The sequence below is a fragment of the Gallinula chloropus genome, assembly GCF_964237585.1.
Source record: "Gallinula chloropus genome assembly, chromosome: 18".
Lineage (NCBI taxonomy): Eukaryota > Metazoa > Chordata > Aves > Gruiformes > Rallidae > Gallinula > Gallinula chloropus.
In genome coordinates this window covers 1,181,307-1,202,188 of record NC_140103.1, presented here as the reverse complement: position 1 = coordinate 1,202,188, position 20,882 = coordinate 1,181,307, and the positions used below count along the sequence as shown (strand labels likewise).

The 20,882-nt window shown below is 57.2% G+C and overlaps 1 protein-coding gene across 2 annotated transcripts in view; it reads right to left on the bottom strand.

The window, feature by feature from the left end:
• The window catches only part of NR6A1 (nuclear receptor subfamily 6 group A member 1), a gene marked incomplete at both ends in the record, with an annotated part of 74,861 nt that overhangs the window by 11,958 nt on the left and 42,021 nt on the right, over positions 1–20,882 (bottom strand). Inside the window, 2 exons of one of the 2 annotated variants that reach the window (XM_084272625.1) lie at positions 1,122–1,352; positions 9,051–9,078. In XM_084272625.1, the coding sequence (XP_084128751.1) occupies positions 1,122–1,352; positions 9,051–9,078 (259 nt within the window). Of the gene's footprint in view, positions 1–1,121; positions 1,353–9,050; positions 9,079–20,882 lie in introns of those variants that run through there. The other variant, XM_084272624.1, reaches the window with a different exon arrangement.

The window sequence follows — 20,882 nt, the reverse complement described above, 5'->3', positions numbered from 1 at the left end:
CCCCTGAAGCCTGTACCCCTGCGTGCCGAGGGGGTCTGACTGGGCAGGTCGCAGGAGCGGTGGGTGCCGGTCAAACCCGGGCTCTGCCCCGTTTCGGCCCAGCTCGGGTCCGGTACCCGCGGCGGCCCGGGCTGCCCGGCGCTCCCCCGCCCGGGCTCGAACACCCCCCCCCCCCCCGCAGCCGGTGTTCCGGGGCGCTGCCGGTGGGATCGCTGCCCGCGGCCGGCAGGTGGCGCTCCGCCCCCGCGCGTGAGCCGCCGCAGCGCGCGCTGCCGGTACCGGGCAGGGCGATGGGCCGCGGGCGGGGCCGCGCCGGGCTCGGCGGAGCCGCGACACGCAGCTCACGCCGGGGGAGCGGCACCGGAGCCACGTTCCCCGGACAGGACCCCGGGTGAGGCACCGGTGGCGGCAGCTGGAAACCAGGAGACTTTGGCAGCCAGGAAAGGGCCCCCTGTCCCCCCTCACATCCCGTCCCACTGCAGCACCAGCTCCTGGCAGACTCCCACCCGCTGCCGTTAAACCCAGAAATCCCCCTGGCAACGGGAACTGACCTGCCCTGCGTTAGAAAGCAGAACCACCAGAGGGAAGCGCAGACACGGCACTGAAACTAACCCCAGCCTGCCCCTCATCGTTAATTTGAGCTACAACAGGTGACACCGCAGCATCTCATCACCCCTGCACACGTGGGAGGAGGTTGTTCCTCACCCCGACCACACCTGTTGCCCCAGCAACCCCGTACCTGGCAAAACCACCCTGGGCATCAACCAGAGACCAGCGGGAAGTTGAGACCCTCACACCGTGTTCATCACTGGGCAGCAACTGTGCGGCTGAGCGCCCAGGACAGTGAACAGGTACAGCCTGCCTGCGTCTCCTGGGACTCTCAAAGCCTGTCTGTCCGTTTTGCCATGTTATTACACCGAGGCACAGAAACAGCAACCGCCTGGCTCCGGATACACACGTGGACGGATCCATCGGGAAGGGCAGCGACACGTAACGCTGCTGCAGTTTCACTCTTCCCTGTCAAGGGTCTCAGAGGCAGAACCGTGATGCACAGTGGCAGCTCGGGCAGGGCAGTGTGTGTCTCTAACTCCATCCCAATCTCTACCTCTGGTTTTCTTTACCTTTTCGGTTCATCCCCATCTGGAGGCATTTGAGCAGCCGGCAGTACTGGCACCTGTTGCGCTGTTTGCGTGACATGACGCAGTTCTTGTCCCGGCTGCATCTGTAGACCCGCTTGTTGCAGATGCTCCTCTTGAAGAACCCCTTGCAGCCCTCGCAGGAGATGATCCCATAGTGCAGCCCCGTCGCTCTGTCCCCGCAGATCAGGCAGGTTCGCTGATCCACCCGCTCATCTGCAAAAGAGGAAAGGCTTTGCAGTCAGCTGAACAGCTTCACTGGGCCATTGGGAACTCTGAGGGGACTGGGAAACACTCAGCACCCTGTGCCTGTCCCCAGACAGATGCCTGAAAGTGGGGTGCAGCACAGGGCTCACTCAGGGGCACCAGTCTCAGCAGCCCTGCCCAGCCCAGCCAGAGAGGCTCCTCACCACCATTACTTGGTGAGCAGAGGTGGGGGTGCAGAGGGCTCACCCCCCTTCTCTGGGGCTCCACAGCCCTGCCACAAATCCAGCTCCACAGCTGCCAACAAAGTCATTTCGACACAACATACTCCCGGGGTACCAAGCCCAGAGCAGTGGCAAGAAGAATGAAGTAAAGCTGAAGCTTGTGCCCATACCCAGCCTCTGGGTGATGCCCTGGGTCCCACTGCTGATGAACTGTTGAAGCAGTCTGGGAAATGAAGAGGTGTTTAGATTGTGAGGAGCAGGCGTGCAGCCGTGAGAAGCCACATGGCTGCAGTGACAGGTCTCCTCCTCGGGCAGGAGGTCAGAGCATCGCCTGGGGACCAGATGAGCCCCGAGCGTGTCCCTGGCACCACCTGATGTGCTACATGAGGAACGGAGATGAGAGCAGAGAAACAGGCATGTTGTGCCCTCAGCACGGCCCCAACACACTGTGCTGCCTCACAAGTTTCATTATTCCCATTTTCCCCACCCCAATGGCACAGCCCAGGGTGTGCACACACAGGGGGTGCTCGGCTGGCACCAGTGACTGTGAAACACTGTCACACCGTGAGCGTTCCCAGGGGCAAGCAGGGGGACCCCCTCACCTCCTCCCTTCCTCCCACCACTCCATTGCTGCCAGCACACCCAGGCCAGTGTTAGGACAGAAACAGCCGTACGGGTACACCACAACAGCGTGACCTTACTGCCCCTTTCCCAAATCTTTGGAAAACCATGGGAATGCCAAAGCCATAAACTGCAGCACTCCCAGTAACAGGAGCTGTCACAGGACATCCATTATCTTCAGCCCCCAGCGCTGCCTCTGGGACAGAGCAGGGACAAGGCTCAGCAAGGGCCTGTGAGCAGGCAGCCATCTCCAGCCAAAGGGAAAGGGAACGTAAAGGACGGCTGGAGAGGTGCAGCCCCTGGCTGCACAGGGAGGCCTCAGCCCTGCTCCACCTTGGAAGTCAGCGAGCCTCCAGCAATGCCAGCAAGTTGCAGCCCCAGCTTTTCCCCCAGCAGATGTTTAGAGCAGCCGAGCAGCTTAACCCCTCCTGTGCCAGGCCAATCCCAGCGCTTTAACCTGCTGGTGTCCCGCTGGCTGTCACCACTGCTCTGAACGCTGAGGAGAAACTTCCCTGCCACCGGAGCTCGTGGGATAGCGGTGACCAAAGTACCAGGGAACTCGGGACTACGTGGTGGTGCTGGGGGTGACACCACAACACAGTCAGGGTGTCCCTTGGGCAGGGGAAGGTGGGACAGCCCAGAGCCTTTTTGACCCCAGCACGAGCTGCTCTTCTCCGTGAGCTGCACAGCAAAACCACTCGAGCACTGATGGTCCCATGGGTATGTCTGGGTGACAGGGCAGAAGAGAGTGACCCACACAGCCCCTCTACCCCTCAGTGGGGACAAAGGCTCCTGCCAGGCAGCACCCAAGTGGTCACGACAGCGACATGTCCAGGTGCTGTGGGAATGAATCCCAGTGATGCTGCAGAGAGAGCAGCAGAGCGTTGTACAGCACTGGAGTTGATGGGTCTCCATGGATAGAGGGAAGTGGTTGAGGAGATGAGTAATAGGTGGGGAGAGGGCAAATAAGAGGCAGACAGGGCGGGTCAGGAAAGCAAGGAGACACTGTAAGGGGCAGAAAGAATAAAAAAAACCTTGAAGAGCAAGAAGGAGGAAAGGAAGAGCACAAATTCAAACCAGAGAAAGCATCCGAGATGATTCCTCTCAGAAAAGATGGCCCGGCCAGGGCAGGAAGGAAGGAAGAAGCCAGTGATGTCCCCACGAGTGGGCAGGGGCTGAGATGGAGCAGGGCAGGGCAGCTGCCTGTACCCACTGTCCAGCAGTGTGCGGATAGCTCAGGCTGGGCAGACACAACTACACAGACCCGCATGGTGCCTGGTGTGGTACCCGCACCCCTCGGTCCCCCCTGGTATCACTCCGTGAAATGATGTGGATGGAGAAAATCCCCAACCTTGGGAGGACGAGCTGCTCCCAGGTCCCTTCAGCAGCACACTGGGCCCAGCTCTCCTCTCAGGTTTGATGAGGGAGTTCCAAGACAAAGGTGGCTTTATCTGCAGGATTTCTGGAGCAGCAGGAGGTAGAAGTCACAGCAAAGTCCTCCCCAATCTTGATAAAGCCTAAAGCGACCTAACAAAACAGCCTGTCGCTTCTTACTACTGGATAGCATGTGAACACAATGGGAATAGATGAGCCAAACACACTGGGCTCAGAAGTGAAACCAGCTCTCGGTTACAGGAGCCAAGGAAAAATCTGAACCAGCTGCTCGGTCACAAGCGGCTCTCTCCACAGTTTAACCCGAGCAGAAGCCAGAACCGGTCTGGTTTCATCTTTAAAAGGTTTGTTGATGCACAGCACACAGATCTGCACTCTGCAGAACCATCACAATTGCTACAAACCCTTAAGACAAAAGACACAAGCTCTAAGGAACGGTTCAAGCTGTCAGGAAAGGTTCGGTGCCATCCCAGTCTACAGCACTCCCAGTCTTACAGGACAGACCGGCTCCAGTGTGTGCTCAAGGCATCCCCAGAGGAATCCTGCTACAGATCAGGACGGGGCTATCTGAGCATCTCGCTGAAGGGAAGCAGCTCAACATGACTTTGTAGTTACCCATTGCATAATCTGTACCTTTGGGTATCTGATAAGCACCCCCTTCAGCTGGGGGGGCAGGGGATTAGCTGGGACAGAGGAGTCCTCTATCTGCAGGGTTTAGCTCAGGCTCAGTTAACTCCTGGCCCTCCCCCTGCTCCCACCAGCAGTGCCATAAATCGTGGGCGCCGGGGGATGCCGGGGTCAGCAGCAACGGCCACGCTGGCCGACGGGCACGCCGTGCCACGGCTGGGCCGGCTCCCACGGAATTAGGGAGCCAGGAAACTACCGGCTTACGCACGTGGCAAAGGGCAGAGGAGGAGGCGGCTGCGGGTTGCTGCAGCATGGCTGTGACCCAGCCCGTGGTGTCCCGTGGCGGATGAGGGGGTCCCTCCTCGCGCTGATGGCGGGGATGTAAATGAGGGCTCATTTCCAGGAGCAGATTTTTTGTTGCAGGAAGAATAGGGCCTGGAACACGGGAAGCCGGGAGGAATAAAGCCGGGAGGAACCAGAATCCTTTCCTGGCCATCCCCATCTCCCCACGAGCGGCACAGCAGCGCGAACAGGCCCCGTCACCACAATAACCTCACACGCCTCCCTGCAGGAACTGTTAATTGGGTGGGTTTCCCGATTAAAACGCACGTCAGAGCGGCAGCACACAAAGCCACAGAGCTCCGGGGACCGGAGAGGTGCCTGCAAACCCCGCAAACTGCCGCTCCAACAAACCCACAGAGAAAAAACAGTGGGTTCCTACAGAGAGAGTGAGGGCTTCAGAGGTTTAGAAAATCCTGTAGGAACCGTGACCGGGCCCGCGATGCTCCCCGTGGCCCTGACGGCTCCTGACCTTTGCTGTTTTTCATCCTACTTAATGCAAGCGCCTTGTGCAGGCGAAGGCCGGGACAGCCGGCGCGGGATCGCACCCAACTTTACAGAAACACTAAAGCACAGACGAATTTAAAGCAGTTTTGCACCAGGGATGCTCTGCGCCCCCTCAACCTGAAATTTCACAAGAATATCAACACGCATGGCCAGTATAATAATCCAAGGCGAATAACCCCTCCCTTGCTCCTCCCCGGCTCTGTCATCTCTCCTCTCACGACTCTCCGGTTTTAAAAGCCATACAAGACAGCGTAGATCAGGGAACAAAGCAATCGATAAGAAGAGGGTTTTTCTTCCCCCCAAATACCTCTCACGCGTTTTATTTCAGAGAGAGGGCCGAGGAAGCTCCCCTTCCCCCACCCGCCCCCAATTTTCCTAACGGGTCCTACATTTACCCAACTCATACGCGGGATATTCTGGCTTTGTTCTCGCAGCCCATTGTGGCAGGGGCCACTAAATCAAACAGTTGCTGCTACGACAAAAGCACTCACAAAAATCTCAACCTCATCTTGAACCCTGAAGATTTTTATGGCTACTCCCTCGCTAACCCCTCCCCGAAGGCACATTAAAGGACGTATTGTTTTCAGAGGTCATGGTGGGTTTCATACCACATTTTAATACAATGTAAATTCTTCAAGAATATTATGATGTCGTTACGCAGGAGTTGTGGAAAGCAGTGTGAGAAAGAGAAGAAGAAACCTCTGTGTGTAAGTGTCTGATCAGACGGATGGTCGGAGGGATTCCCTTAATTTTAAGTTACTTTTCCCTCCCAGCAAAACCAGCAGCCTCAATTATTTTGAAGAGCGAATCCCTCTGAATTTCCAAAGGGAAATACCTTTGAACCCGCTGTGGCACACGGCAGAGACACACACAGAGAACCCCCAGGCGCTCGAAGGAGCACATAAAACACCCAGCAAAGTATCAGGACACGCATCCAGCCAGGCCCAGTCTCCCTGCCGCTCCCACCTGTACCGCTCCTGTGGAAAACCCCCTCAAAGCAGAGCTGGGGGAAGCATCACTGGAGCTCTGAGAGCAGCTGAGCAGCACGGCTGCCTTCCCAGACAGGACCAGAGGCTGCTTGGTCCTGGCGGCTTCTTGGGCTGTGAGAAGGATCCCACCCACCCCTGCAAAACGCAGCTTGGGACCGTGCAGCTCCCTGGGAGAGATGTACCCCAGAAATAAGACAGCATGTGGGGGCCACCAGCTCCCGTGGGCTGCAGGATCGGTGCTTAACAACAGAGCCGAAACAAAGACTTTTATTTCCTACGGCGAGGCCAGAAGCGAAGGTGCAACCCCCCGCCCGAAGGCCCAGCGCAGGCGGTGCTGGGGCCTGGTCCTGCTGAGCAGCCAGAGGCTGGACGCAGGAGGCCGTGGCCTGCAGAACCATCGCTACCATGGAGCGTGGTTTGCAGCGAGGGGAACAGCTGGAGAGAAAACAGCTTTTTGTAGCCGAGAAAAGATTGCAGGGCGAGACCCAGCACTGCAGCTCGTTAATGCATTCAACGCCTTCTCAACAGCATATCGTATATTTGCTTCGCGATTAACGTGCCCTACCAACACCCTCCCACTCCCCCAGCCCCCCCCCGCAGCACCCTTGAGCCGGGTTTAAACCTCAAGCTGCTAAATACCAGCTGTTTGGGGAGGGGGCGCGGGAGGGGGGATCTCACAGATGTGTTACTGAAATCCTAACCCTGTCTCCTTCCCTCTCACCTCCGATGACGCCTCCAACACAAACAAACGCGTTAAGGTTTCTTTTCCCCCTGTCTTCCCTACCGACTCCTGCCACAGCCAATCCTCAGTTTCAAGAAATCCATCGCATTAAATTCAGGATGGAGAACTGGGATGACACCCCACCCCCCCCCCCATCACTGCAGAGCGCTGCATTGTGCAACCAAAGCCCCCCCCTCCCCAAAACCAGGCGTGCCTGATTACAGGGCTTTTCTTTAACTTATAATCGATGAACACAGGGATTAAATTTTCTGTTTGCTGGCCCCTCCCCGGGACAGCAGCGACCCCGGCAGCCGAGCCCATCGCCGGGCGCATAATGGGCCGGGGCGTCCCGCTCCCCATCGACCCCGCAGATGGGGGTCCCAGCCCCCACGCCGGCTGGGGGTGAAGGCACCAGCTCCTGCCTGGCCCGGCCGGGCTCAAAGAGCAGATTGTGTGCCCCGGCTCAGGCCGGCCGCGCTGAGAGCCTGAATAGAATTAACCCTCTGTGAGCTAAACAAAAACATTTGTGTGCCCAGCTGGGATAAAGGTTAATTTAAATGGACAAGGCTCTGCCAGCCCTAAAAAAAAGAGAGAGAAGGGGGTAAGAAGAGACTGCTGCAACCTTGTTCTCGGTACTGTAAAAGGCAGTTGGCTCACAGACACGCAGCGAGTGCGGCTGCGTTTTAAAAAGCACCACTGAGCACTGAAAAGAAAACAGCCGGTGCATCTCGGCTTCATTCTCCCTTCCTGGTGATTAAATCCAAACCTCGGAGTCTTACTCCACACTGATTTTGTTCAGTCAAAAGAGAACCCTCGCAAAACCCCACAAGTCACAGGCTGCTCTCTGCCGTAGGTACAAACCCGAGCGTGCAGCTGATGAAACCCATCGCCCTTCCCTCCCCAGCACCATTTGCATATCAAAAACTCATCTGTGAAATGCAACTTCTCCAGGCGGGTAGGAGCCCCTCTCCCCCCGCCCCGCCTCTCCCACTCACCCTAACGCCCGGCCCGGCACCCCAACACACCCCCGTCCCCCAGGACCCCGCTCAGGAGCTGGCCAAGGGACGAGGGACACAGCGAGACCGTGGCCCCACTCCATTGTGCGCCGCAGGGAGGACGGGCGACGGAGCCTGATCCTTCACTCCGGCCAGTTGTTGCACAAAGAGTTTGGAACAAAAGCCCACTGCTCCGAAATGTGCCCCCGGTAGCGAGCCGGCAGCGCTGCTGCCCTGCACAGCCTCAGGGGTCTCCACTGTCCCACCCGCGCTTTGCCGGTCGGCTCCCAGTTTAGTTTAACTGGTGCTTTCCCAAGCCACCAACTTTCTCTAACCCGACTTAAAGAGAAATAAAGCTCTCCACACCGCGCCCTGCCCTTGCTCCAGCCACACGCTCCGGTTTAAAGTCTGCCTTAGGCTCTTGTTTTTTTAAAAAAAAACCGATAGGCTACAAAAGGGGCAAGATTAAAGCCCGGTTTGGCTGCCTAAAAACAATTCCCTCAGACCCATCCCAGGCTGGTTAGGTGTGGAAGGGCTTAAGGATGCTGTGAAATTAAGAAAACCAAAGATTAAAGCAACAAGACCCGGCAGGAGGAGGAAGAGGAGGAAGAGGAAGGCAGGGCCTAGGTACTTAGCTAAAACTAACGCCTTTCCAAAGCACTCATTACCCAAACAACCCTTATTTCTTTAAATATTTTGCTCCAAAGATGGGCTCCTCCACCGACCACAAAATAAAAGGGAACCACAAAAAGAATGGGAACAAAAAAGAGATGCAAAACCATCTCCAAAACTACCAAAAGCTGTGTCTCCCCCCCCCCCTCCTCCTTCCCATGATGGGGGGGGAAGAAGCCGGAGCTACCTTACCGAGCTGCCTACATGACCCCGACGCTATCAATAATTAACGACGCTAAAAAAAGCTCTTTTTCCAGATGGCCGAGGGGATTAGGAAGTTTAAAATCTAAACAAATTAAGCCACAAACCAAACTTAATACCCCTCACCCCCCTTTATATATTCCTTGCCCTGAGGGTCTGCTCCAAACCCACACCCCCCGCAGCCGCCTCCGCACCGGGGTCGGGGCTGACCCATCCCGGCCGCGCCCGGTCAGCCCCGTCCCCCGGTGCGGAGCCGGCTGCGGGAGGCGTGGAGAGGAGGAGGAAGGAGGAGGCGGGGGGGACCGGAGGCGGCATCCCCGGGGCCGCGCATCCGCGCATCCTCCCGGCCGCCCCCCTCCAACAAAGGCCCATCGCCCCCCCCCGCAAGCCCTTCCCCATCCCACCCTCTAGCCCCCTCTCACCTTCCATGCAGGTCGAGTCCCGCTTCATCCCCCCGGTTCCTACGGTTTTTAGGGCCCCCTCATAGCGGAGGTTCGGCGGGGAACGGGGCCAGAGGCACGGGCGGGCGGGTAGCCCGGCTCGGCCATCGCCGCCGACCGCGGGCCGGCCTATGCTAACGAGCCCGTGATGTCAGCAACGCCTCCGGCGGGTCGCCCGCACCGCCCCGCAACCGGCCCGCGGAGAGGGTGTGATGGGGACGGGACACACACACACGTATTGGGAGGGGACCGTCCAGCTCGGGGACCCCACCAAATGTACGGGTGGGTGGCATCGGGGGTACCGTCCCCGCGGTTTTTGACTGAGTAGGGGCAGGAGAAGCATCTGCTGAGGTGTTAAATGAGTTCCCAGGGTGGGAATCGCTGCCATGAGTGATGGCCGAACCCTCGGGTGTGGGGTGTCCATGGGGGTGCCGCTGGAGCTCGGGATGGACGGGCCCCGCTGCCCGGCCCGGCAGTGAGAGGGCAGAGCTGCCTTGTCTGGCTGGCAAGGGAAGGCACCGCGCTGCCACGGCACAGCCGGCAGCCCCTGGCATCGGGAACATGGGCTGGGACTCCCAGTTCCCACAGCAATGGGAACTTGGGTGCTGCTGCAGTGGTCACTGTGGGGCCAAAGCCCCTCTCACGGGGTCTGTCTGAGCCAGCCTAGGAAGGGATGCTCGCTGCAGCTTCCTCACCCAAGGAATGCATCCAGCGGTACAGAGACTTCCACAGGGAAACGTGGCGGTTACCAGACAGGCAGAAGCACAACTGGCTCCAGAATCCCCCTCAGCCATGCCCAGGGCTGGCTTCCTGGAGGAGAGCTGAAGACACCGACGCACAACCCATCCTCTGTCCTCAGAGGCTGGTGGCACGGGCGCGGTTTCGGGAAGTGGCACGAGCATCGGTTTGTGTTTTTCCATTGGCCTCACAAAACAGACTTGAACATGGAAACCAAACCTGCCCTAGGAAAAATCCTACATCTGCTGAGCTGTGTGGGGTGATGGGGTTTCTGCCTCCTGCCTGCATGTACCTCCTGCCATCAGCCCTGGAAGGGCCACTGCAGCAGCTCCACACTGGGATGGAGTGGGGCAAAACCCAGCTGCCTGAAAACCAGCAACGGGCCAGGCAGTGAAAGCAGATGTGCCATGGGCTCTCACCCCGTGAGAGCACGTCCAAATGTATGACCCTTGCTGACAGGATGAGGGGCTGTGGGGCCCAGCTCTGGCCGCTTAACGAGCGGCGGCCGCCGGCCGGTGGTGTGTGCCGAGGGCCGGTGAGCAGCGCAGGGCTGGTGCACACGCAGCCGCTGACGGACGAGCACAGAGGTCAGTCCAACGATCAGATTCCATCAGGAAAGGTTCGTTTTCCCCATGGAAGTCATCTCAGCAGCAGCACTGATAGAATGGAGTTAAAATCACCCTGGCCATAGCTCCAGCAGGGACATCAGCTCCAAGATGGAAGGCACCACACTAGGCTTGGGGTGTTTTGGCTTTTCCCAATTTCTCCCTCACCCAAGAAAAGACAAATCCATGCTGCTCCTCCTCCTGGGGCGGATCATCTCAGCCTTTAAGCTCTCTACAAGCTTTGGTGACAACAAAGCTGTGGCAGATGCAGCTGCCCACCTCAAAAGAGGGACAGCCATGGCAGCACTGGTAATGGGCAGCTCTTCTGCTGCCTGCTTCTCTGCAGCAGGGAATGTTTTCAGGAAGCTTCCCTGCTCCTTCCTCCTCCTCCCGGGATGAACTCATCCTTGGATGTTGCGCAGTGCTTGTGTCCTTAGTGTGGCAAACTTGGGATGCCCAATAACCTGTCCCAGCTGTTGCCTGTGTGTGACCATGCCCCAGCCAACGCTGACCCCACCAAGGCCACCAAGGGAATGGCCAAAAACGTTTCTGCCAATGCCTGGTTCAACCTGAGCAACAAATGCCTACACTGACTCTGTCCACAGGCCAGGGAGCTTCTGCTCCTCAGCTCGAGGACCTCAGGGCTCAGCCGTGCTCTGATAAACGGCTGACTTCAGATAAACAAGGCGCAGAGGCAACAAAAGAGGTCGTGTTTCACTCCATCCCTCGCCGGAGGTTTTATTGCCTTCTGGTGACATCCAGCAATGCAAATAACCCCCCTGTGCACACGAGGGCAGAGCACAGCAGCATCCTCCTGCCAGTCTGGGCATGCTGCTCCGGCTGACCCCAGTGGGACAGGGGGGGTGTCCAACCAGGCAGTCTCAGAGGTCCCTGCCTACCCCAACCCCTCTGTCATGCTGTCTAGTCATGGCCCCGTGTTCAACCCCGCATTTCTGCAGAAGCAGGTGCGTAACGCAGGACCCAGCCCTCACCAGGCTCCGGTGTGCTCATGCTGCCAATCTAAAAGCTGCCGTGTGAGTCCTTGACACGCTCTTCGGATTGACCCCTCTTTCCACTCCGGAGGGTACCGCAGCGGGGCTGTGTGAGCAGCCGAGGCAAGCCAGGGCCTGGCGGGGCTGTTTACACTGCTGTGCGCGGCCGTGCCCGCTCCCCAGGCTCCGCATTCTTCATCCCGTGCGAGCGGCGCTCGCTGCCAGCACCGCTCCCAGGAGTGTGCCCAGGACGCAGCGTGCTCGTCCTGCAACACCGCGGTGTGACACGGACACGGCTCCGAGACACAGCAGCAGCACCTCGGAGAACGCACCGGCACAGAGCTGCTCACGGATCGGGTGTCGGGACTTGGAACAGCGGCACAGGGGGAAAACCCCACTAACTCAGAAATGCAGTGAGTACAGGGAAAAGGGTCACTGGCCAAACAACCCAAAGCTCCCCAACTACTCAAAGCTCCCGTCCAATACACGTGTCACAGTTTGTCCATAATAAATCCTCCAGGGCAGGAAATAACTGCAGGGATCTGGAGCTGCTCTGTAAAGAGAGGAGCCAAGTGAGGAACGGGCAGAGGGCAGGGAAAGAGACAGATTAATCCTGAACCAAAGAGCCTGGAAGCAAGGCTGGTAACGGGAAAAACGAAGGGGCCGGTTCTTATCTCAGCCTGAACCAGCCAATTACCCCCCAAAACAGAAAATCAGGTGCTGACATTCAGAATAGCACCAGGACACCGGGCAAGTGGCACTGTGGCCAGCAGCAGGTTCATTGCACGGGCAGCACAGTCAAAGAACTGTGCATGGGAAGCAAGAGGAGGACATGGGATGTCCAGAGTGTGCTGGGCACTGCAGGGATGATGGCTGTGGGGATGGGTGGCTGTGGGCATGGGTGGCTGCGGAGGTGACAGCTCCGGGTGCTGCTCCTCTGCCCAGGCACAAGCTGTGGCACTGCAGTTCTCAACAATGCGACTTTCCTGGACATAACTGGAGTGAGGAGCCAGCACTGAGTGTGTCAGACACGGCCAAGCCAGTGCAGGCCTTGCAGGACGCTGTGCTCACAGGCACCATCGCTTGCCACAGCCGACCCCTCAGAACTGCCACGGAGAACCCAAACGTGGGTAGAGGGGGTCACAGAGCTGGGTGGCCCCAGGGCTGGGGCTGGGGGGGCAGCCCTTCCTCACTCACCACCATTTCATAATTCCCCAGCGAGGCTTTGCCCAGTTCCATGACAATCAGGGCTTGGCCCCTTCGTGCCACAAAGTCGGGGCTGCAGCTGACACAGCGGATCGCATCCCGGCGCTGAGGGCAGCACGGCCACGCACACCACGGGCCAAGAGGATACACTGCACCGGGCTGGAGTTCAAGCAACAAACAGCACAGAAGCAAAGAGCAGCAAACAGCAAGCCATGCCCCTGGCAGCATCCTGCCTGGCAGCCCCGAGGGTCCCCAGCCCCTGTGGTTTGGTAGGGGCAGGAACAGCCCCACACGAGCCGGAGCCTGGGGATGGGAACAACAACATCCAGCACCCACAGCCAGAAACAAACTGGTTGGCAAACATAGCTGAATAGATCTTATAACTCACACTAACACATCCCAGCAGCCTCGGTACTGTGGGCATCCAGCCACTGCAGCAGGGAAACAGAGCACACACCATCCCCAAAACTCTACTCCCCTCACTCTGCCTGTACAGATATTTCAGAGAAAAAATTTAAAACCTGAAACTGTTTCCAGAAGCCATGGAAGGAACAGCAGGAATAAACACCCACCTGGTTTCTGAGAAGTCCTGTGATAAAGGTTTCATACCAGATGTGGGTAATTCCTCTGCTCCCAGCAATAAACACGCTGGGAACTGGTGTTAACAGTCCTGGTGGAGGCACTCTTGTGGAGTACCAAAAATTTGGCATTTTCTTCCTCCTTCTAGTTCGGTTGGTTGTTGCACAGAATTAACCTGTCTCCCAAATTTCCAGGGGTTTTATTTATGTTTTTATCTGCTCGGCCACCCAATTCCCATCCCAGCCTGTGGGCTGCCTTGCTAGGAGCATTTCAGCTCATCGTGCTCCACGGGTGATGAGCAGCAGAGCCCAGCTCTGCCGAGCAGGGGGTGTTAAGGGCTCCTCAGAGCCTTCAGCGGAAAAAGGGAAAACAAATGGGGCTGTGGGGCTGGGGAGTATATGGCTTTACTGCCTTAAGGGCAAGGACAAGAAAGGGGAATTGCACTGGGACAAGCTTTACATTTCTATGAGCTGGCAATCCAGCTCCTTCCTGCACCCTTCCTACTGGGGGACTTGATCCCAGTCTGGGAGCGTGTTTCCTGGGACTTTCCAGATCCCAGATTGGTCCGGAAAATGGGGGTGGGGGAGAAGTCCTGGAGCTGGGTGTTTGCTACCAGCCCCTGGGCTGAAAGGCAAACGTTCCGTGGGACGGAGGAATGGGAGAAGGCAGAGAGCATCTCCTGGGTCTGAAGAGGCAGGAAGAGCTCTGTGCATCTCAGTGGCAAAGTGAGAAGCCAAAGGATCCCTTGAGGCCTGCCTGGTGATGCTGAGCGGTGCAGCTACACCGTCTGCCGCAGCTGGTGGGGTTTTTACACCAGTAACACCACCAGACCACAGTTGTTGTTGGGACTGTTGTTGTTGTAACTGCTGCTGTTGTTGTTGTTACCATTCAGAGCGTTATTTCCAAACAGGCAGAACAATTCCTGGTATCCCCAGGAAAAACAAGCAGTGGGAGCCCCTTTCCCCCGATGCCAGGCCAGAAGCAGAGCGAAGAAGCCTCAGAGCTAAAGCTGCACATCCTGTGCCGGCACAGAACACACTGTCAGGGCTGCAATTGCTGATTAGCTGGTTGAGCTCATTAGGAGTATGGAAAAGCCCCTGTTTGTGAACTGACCGACTGCTCTGTGCCTCTTGTGCATCAGGGGGATGGGGCAGAGGGGACGGGGAGGTGACACAGCGCAGGGGGCACCCGGAGGGCCCCTGTGACACCAAAGCTGCTGAGCAGGAGGGCTGGAGCATCACCTCTCCTAAGCAGGGCTCTGCAAGCATGGATAAAGGCACGTGTTCCTCAGCCAGAGAGATGCCCCCCACAGCTTCCAATCCCCACAGCCCTTCAGAATCACACTGCCCCCAGCATCCCTGCGCACGCAGCGAGACGGGACCCAGCCCTGGCTCCCTCGCAGCGCCCGCAGAGCACCCCCCAGCACGCACCCGCGCAGGGATGCTCCACCCGCTCCACCTCCCCAGCCAGCCTCCAGCGCTGATTTACAACGCGGAAGGGCCGAGTTCTGCGGCCGCTGGCTCGCAGGGATGCGCGGCCTGGGCAGGGTGCGGGTTTCCAGGCTGATGGCTGGACAGGAGAGGGCAGCATCCGACAGACGGACCGGCACCGCCGGCGGGTTGGCGTCACCCCAATTGCGCCGCGCGGCAGACGCGCGGTCTGCACTGCGCCATCCTCGCTGTGCTCTGAAGCTGAGCTCTACTCAGGTGCAAACTGAGGCTTTAAAGCCATCTCTCGGCATCCTTCGGAGCAGAAACCGATGAGCTGCGGGCAAAGCTCTGGAGAGGAGCCCTCGCGGCCACCTGGTTTGTGGGCGGCAGGGGATGTACCTGGCCCTGGTGTGTGGGGTCCCCTTTTGCTGCCTGGCCATATCGCAGCCAGCTCCCAGCTCCTTAGAAAGCCACTTGCATCATTTCCAGTTTCTGCTGCTGCAGATGACAGGGAAACGTTCCCATCCACTGCACAGGTTGTTCTGCCTGACACTGAACCCTTGGGTGTACAGTGGGCAACGTGAGTTCAGCGTGACCCCTCAGAGCAGGACAGTGCTCTGGAAATCAAACCCTTTGATTCCACGCAGTCCTTTGGAGCAGCATGGAAACCAGGGTGCTGCTGCACTGCCACCCCCTGTGACTGGCACTTTTCAACAGGGCAAGAGCTGGGTCCTGACAAAAGAACTGCTACCACTCCATCTTCCCCCTGCACAGCCTGACCCTTCCCTTTTCTTCGGATAAATCACCTTCCATTTCCACACGATCCGACCCAGCAGCTCCCAGGCCCCAAACACCCACTCCCCAGTAGCACGAGGTCCCCACTGAAGATGTACATGACTGCAAATATTTTCCTAGGCTAACACTGGGGAGCTAAAATACATGAGCATCTTGCAGCCTGCTGAGCCTGCGAAGCTGCACGGGGAGCAGTGTTGGGGTGCTGCAGCCAGCCAGGCTGCGTGCCTGGGGAGGGCTTCTCGGGGTCTGAGGGCTGAATCGAACGTGCAGTGTTTAAGACAATTAGATTTCCAAAGAAACCACACTAAACATTTCTTTCATGTGTAATCAAATTATGTTAAAGCAAACCTCATAATTCAAACCACGCCATTGGTCAGCTCCTATTTGTTTTCCCTGCACCCTCATTTTTGCTCCAGATCTGTCACATTACATTAACACCTTTCCTACTCACTGCCTACAGAAATAACAGCCTTCGACATGCCTGCACAATCCATTTGTCCTGCTCTAATTACTTTTTGACATAGCCTCTTTTGCTGTTATCTTGCCTTTTCTGACCTCTGTCTGCATTAAAGCCATTTAAAACAATCTTTAAACTCGGCATCTATTGTGACGCAGCCTGTATGATACTACCAGAGCATCAGGCAGCCACATTTTGCAGATCAAATATTTAAATCTATGGTAATAAGATAATGTACTTGAGGAGGAAAGCTACCACATACTGGTAACAGCTACAGGGGCTGCTCACAACACGGGTGCCCAGGACTGCAGCACGTTTTCAGGATGAAATTTGTGAAGCTGTTCTACACAACCAGGAGGCACAGAGATAAATGGGGTCTTCTCTGTCCTAGGGACCCTTCCTTAATTTCAGTGATGGGGAGGGAGGCAGGGGAAAGGGAGAAAAGCCATTGTCTGGCACAGAGAGACCCCAACAACCACCGAAGGAACTGAGTGGACAGGAAGAGGAGCAAGCAGGAGGCAGCAACAGCAGCGCGAATGGACACAGGACAAACCAGACTCTTTGCCAAACCCCGAGTCTCCAACCCCAATATCCCTCAGTTTCATCAAGCCCATTGAAAAAATGTGTCCTCATTCTCTTCTGCAGCTGATTCAAGGAAGATGAGCCTCTGATTACCAGCTACATCCCTGGCTTGAGCAGCAGAGCATCTGCTCCATGCCAAGTATCTGCTTCAGAGTCCAGAACTTATTCCACGTGGTGGAACCAATTTTTTGGCTATCAAGCCGATCCCTACGTACATACATCTCAGGACCCAGCCTGAGTACATCTTCACACGTTACTTTCCACATGACCCAGCCTCATGCTCACTTAATGGGGAGGCAGCCGATGCTTCGGTCACGTTAGAAGACACTTCACAAACCTGTGTTTGCTCTGGTTCACTTGGAGGGTAACTACCCCGTTCTCATGGAGCCTGGTCTGAGGCACAGCCCTACAGACACAGGCACAGCTCTGCTGGGAAGGCTCAGCTCGGTATTCTGTCCTCCAGATGACAGCACTATAAAACCAACGGGGGACAAACCAGAGACAATTAAAATGCATTAACTGTAACGTAACGATGCTGTGATTTGTCATAGCCATCCGGGAGAGCTGCCTTCTCTGCATCCCTTTAGCTTTATCCAGATGACATTACGAGCCCATGAATGCTGTGGAAAGCTCGTCCCACGACACTTCCCTACACGCATTTTCATTTCCCCCTTTCTCTTTCCTGTCAGCAGCCCCGACCGCAAAAGCCACTCTCATTAAGGCATCTAAACATAGAAGGGACCCGTGGATCCAGGACCAGACCAGTCTGCTACTGCTCCACTCACAGCATCCCCCTGCAGAGCTCGTGGGGCCTTCGTGCAGCCGCACGCCGGCACCGGGGACGGGCAGGATGAGGCAGACACGGTCTGTAAAGGCTCAGGGCTGCTCAGTGCCCCCCATTTCCCTCCACCAGACCCCCAAATGATGCACAAACCATCTAAAACTGGACAAGCAGGAGCCCGAGGTGATGCTGTGTTGGATCTGCTTGCACAACATCTGGGAGCAGGAGCAGGTCAGTGCTTAATGACTCTGAGTGTGCATATACAGGGCCGAAAGCAACAGCCCAACGGGCCTGGAACTGAGACCCAAGAGATGCCCAGCTCTTTCACCCTGCAAGCACAGAGGCTCCAAGCTCCTCTGTACAGCCAGAGCAGCACCTCTGCCAGCAGCCAGCTCGAAAGCAGCTGCCTGGCAAAGGTCTGGGGCCTGAATTCCTCTTGTAGGAACACGGTACTTGGAGGATGCCCACGTGGGGACAGGGGTGGCATCTCAGCAGATGCCTCTAAATTACCTACCAAAGGAATCCACCTTTCTCTGCGACTGCCTGGGGACTATGGCCCCTGAATTCGGGGGTTAATTTCCCCTCATTAAGCGTGTCCTGAGCTGCACCAGCACTGCAAACTCCAGAGAAACACCAAAACTTCCCACGAGAACGTGGCGATGGTGGGTTGTCTGGCCCAAGAGCCTCTGCCATCCCTCTCAGGGTGCTGAGGAGCAGGAGCACCCGAGGCACATCTGTGGCTGTGTGTCTGTGTGTGCTGCAGCAGGACAGACAGACCACACTGCCCTTCCCCAGCTCTGCCAGCTGAAACCCGGCTCCATAAATACTCCTACAGTGCAGCGCACCCGGGCGCAGCCAGAGGGGTCCCTCTCAGCACCAGGTGCTGTGAGAAATGTGAGGGAATTTTGGAGGAAACCAGGAAGATTCAGCTGGGAACTCAAAGTGACCTACACCAGCAGCAGCTCCCGGATTTCAGCGCTGCATATTTCAAATTCCAGCTGCATGATGCTCTCAGGTTGCTTGTTTAAGATAAGCTGCCCGTTTCTTAGAAGTTAAAAATTAAAATCCACGTTGGTGTCTTGGTCATATACCTTGAAAAGACGGCAGATAGAGACCTCCCCGTGCTTCCCACCAGGCACTGTATCAGCGGGGGGCTGTTATGCTATGCTGGGGTGACTTGGCAGGGCAGTGCTACAGCAAGCAGCCTTTGCTGCTCACCGGAGACGCTCTCCTCACGGTCAGACACACGGACGTGAGCACAGCAAGCCTGGTGTGCGTGTGTTACCGCAGGCAGACTCACACCCAATGCAGCGAGCCCCTCCTGCACTAGGCTTCTAGGAGGGAATGTGAGGTATTGGATAAAGGCAGCACCAGGATTGAAACACGGTTAAACCAAGGGCTGGGCTTACATAGCTCCATAGATACAGAATGGAATATGAATACCCACAGGGCAGAGACCCTGCTACTGAAAGCAAAAAGACACCCGTCTCTTCCTGTGTGAACTGTCATCCCGGAGAGGAGCCTCCCCGAACCCCAACTGCATCACTGTGGGTATCTGTAACCCAACACAAACACTGTCCTTCTGCCCGCAGACAGGCATCACGGAGGAATCCCTACCCACGCCTTCCTGTGCTCCGACCGAGCCTCAGCCGCCCACCAAAGTGCTCTGAACCTCTCCCCACACACCCTGTCCAGAGGTCCCGGGAGAAGCTGCGACGGCAGCACAGCGAGGGCAGGGTGACAGCCTGACATGGTGTCCTGCTGGGATCCAAGAATAGCAATGCCTTAAAAGGCAGCAATGTTGAGATCACAAGGAAAAGAGAATTAGGGCACAGCTGTGGAGTTCTGTAGGCTAAAACATAGACTCAATATGTCAGAGAAAATTAAATCACAGAGCTACATGTAATTTCCAGCCTCGCTGGTAACTTCACTGTAGCTGTGCAGAGTTTCTGGAGGGGTCAGACATGTGAGTCGCTGGGCTTCTGCACTTGGAGATCAAAAATTAAATTCACTTTAAAGGAAAAACAAAGGAGTCATGTGCAAACACCCACGTTCCGAGCGGTGCTTCCGTGCTGCTGCTGCTCCAGCACGGCTGTACAGCCAGCCCACTGCCCAGGTCCTGAGGACCAACAGGAAAGGCACAGCTTGCTCGGGAAGCAGGCAGAGCTCACAGCCTTCCCTGCAGCGCAGAGCAAAGCAAAACTGAACCAGCACACGGTGCAAGCTCCAAGCTGCACTTATCTTTACAATGCCTGGGTTTGTCTATGGTTGTTGGATAAGGGGAGGAGACCCTGCCTCAAAGGTGAAGGTACCCAAGCCAGCAGCACCTTCTCCATAGGCTCTCCTCCCCCTGAAGAAATGATGTCCCTACATTATCCAGAACAGCACCTGCACAGGAAGGTGCTGCCATTCCCCTGTGCGGGAAGGCCGGTGCTGGATACCCCTCCAGAAACATTCCACACCCCTGGCACCCGGTGTCCATACCTCTGCGAGGATCTACCACTGCGGCCTGTGTCCAGCCCACCGGTCGTGCGGGATGCCGGGGTCGGCACCCATCGGCTGTGTCTGCAGCCAGGAGGTTCCCTGCCTCCTCATGTCTCTTCTCCCCAGCCCCAGCCAAACCTCGGGAAGGCACCACCACAGAGCTGCAGAGGAGGACAGCAGGACAGCCTCTCCGGGCCGAACACCATCCACCCGGGAGCAGCTGAGCTGTGCCTCTCCCAGCACACGCGGCTCTGAATGCCAGGGATGGGTGAGAGGGATGATGGAGGAGGAGGAGAAGCTGGAAACCGGGGAACAAGAGCCTGACTGGGACAAGGCAGATATGCTGAGCTTTCCTAAGCAGCTGGTGCTCGAGCACTCTGTGACACAGAACAGCAGCAGCCGGGGTAGGAAGCTGCATGTAACTGCTACTTCGTTCAGCTAAGTCCACTTCCCGCGGCGCTGACGAAGCCCGGCCGCACGCACAGCGTGCAGATTCCTTGGTATCAGCTCTCCTTTGTCCCCGCAGCGGTAAATCAACGTCTGGTTTGTGCACACAAAGGAGAGATTTTACAAAGGGTGCAGAGTCCAGCAGCCATCGGGTGGGAGAAGATAAAACAGGGACCTGGCTGGGCAGCCCAGCGAGTGTCCAGCCCGAGGATGGTGCTCAGTGGGATGTGACCATCGACCCCATCTCATGCCACATGTGGCATCTCTGGGCAAAGCAGGAGCATGCCGTGACAGCCATCCCGTGGGGATGAGGGCACTGAGGGCACAGGGCATGAGCAGGAGGAGTGTGCTGATAGTTTCCAGCCGTGGAGGCTGCTCCGGGACCTGCTGATGCCAGGAAGGGTTAATGCCTCAGTCCTCGAGCACAGCCCTCCACACACAGGGCTACACACCACTCTGTGACTGATAGATCCAGTGCCCAGCGCTCGAGAGGGGCTGTTTCAGCCACACCAAACCACACCTGGCCTCCTTGAAGGCACAGCTGGTCCTTACACACACAGTGCTCCTCACAGACCTGCAGGAAACCGTCCCGCAGACCAGGGTGCGGAAGGAGGCCGGTAATGCTCTGGGAACGCCCTGGGAGCCAGGGCTCACCGCAGCCACACGCACCGTCACCCCCGGCCCGCTGCGGTGGGCCCGCGGCCGCTCGCCGTGACCC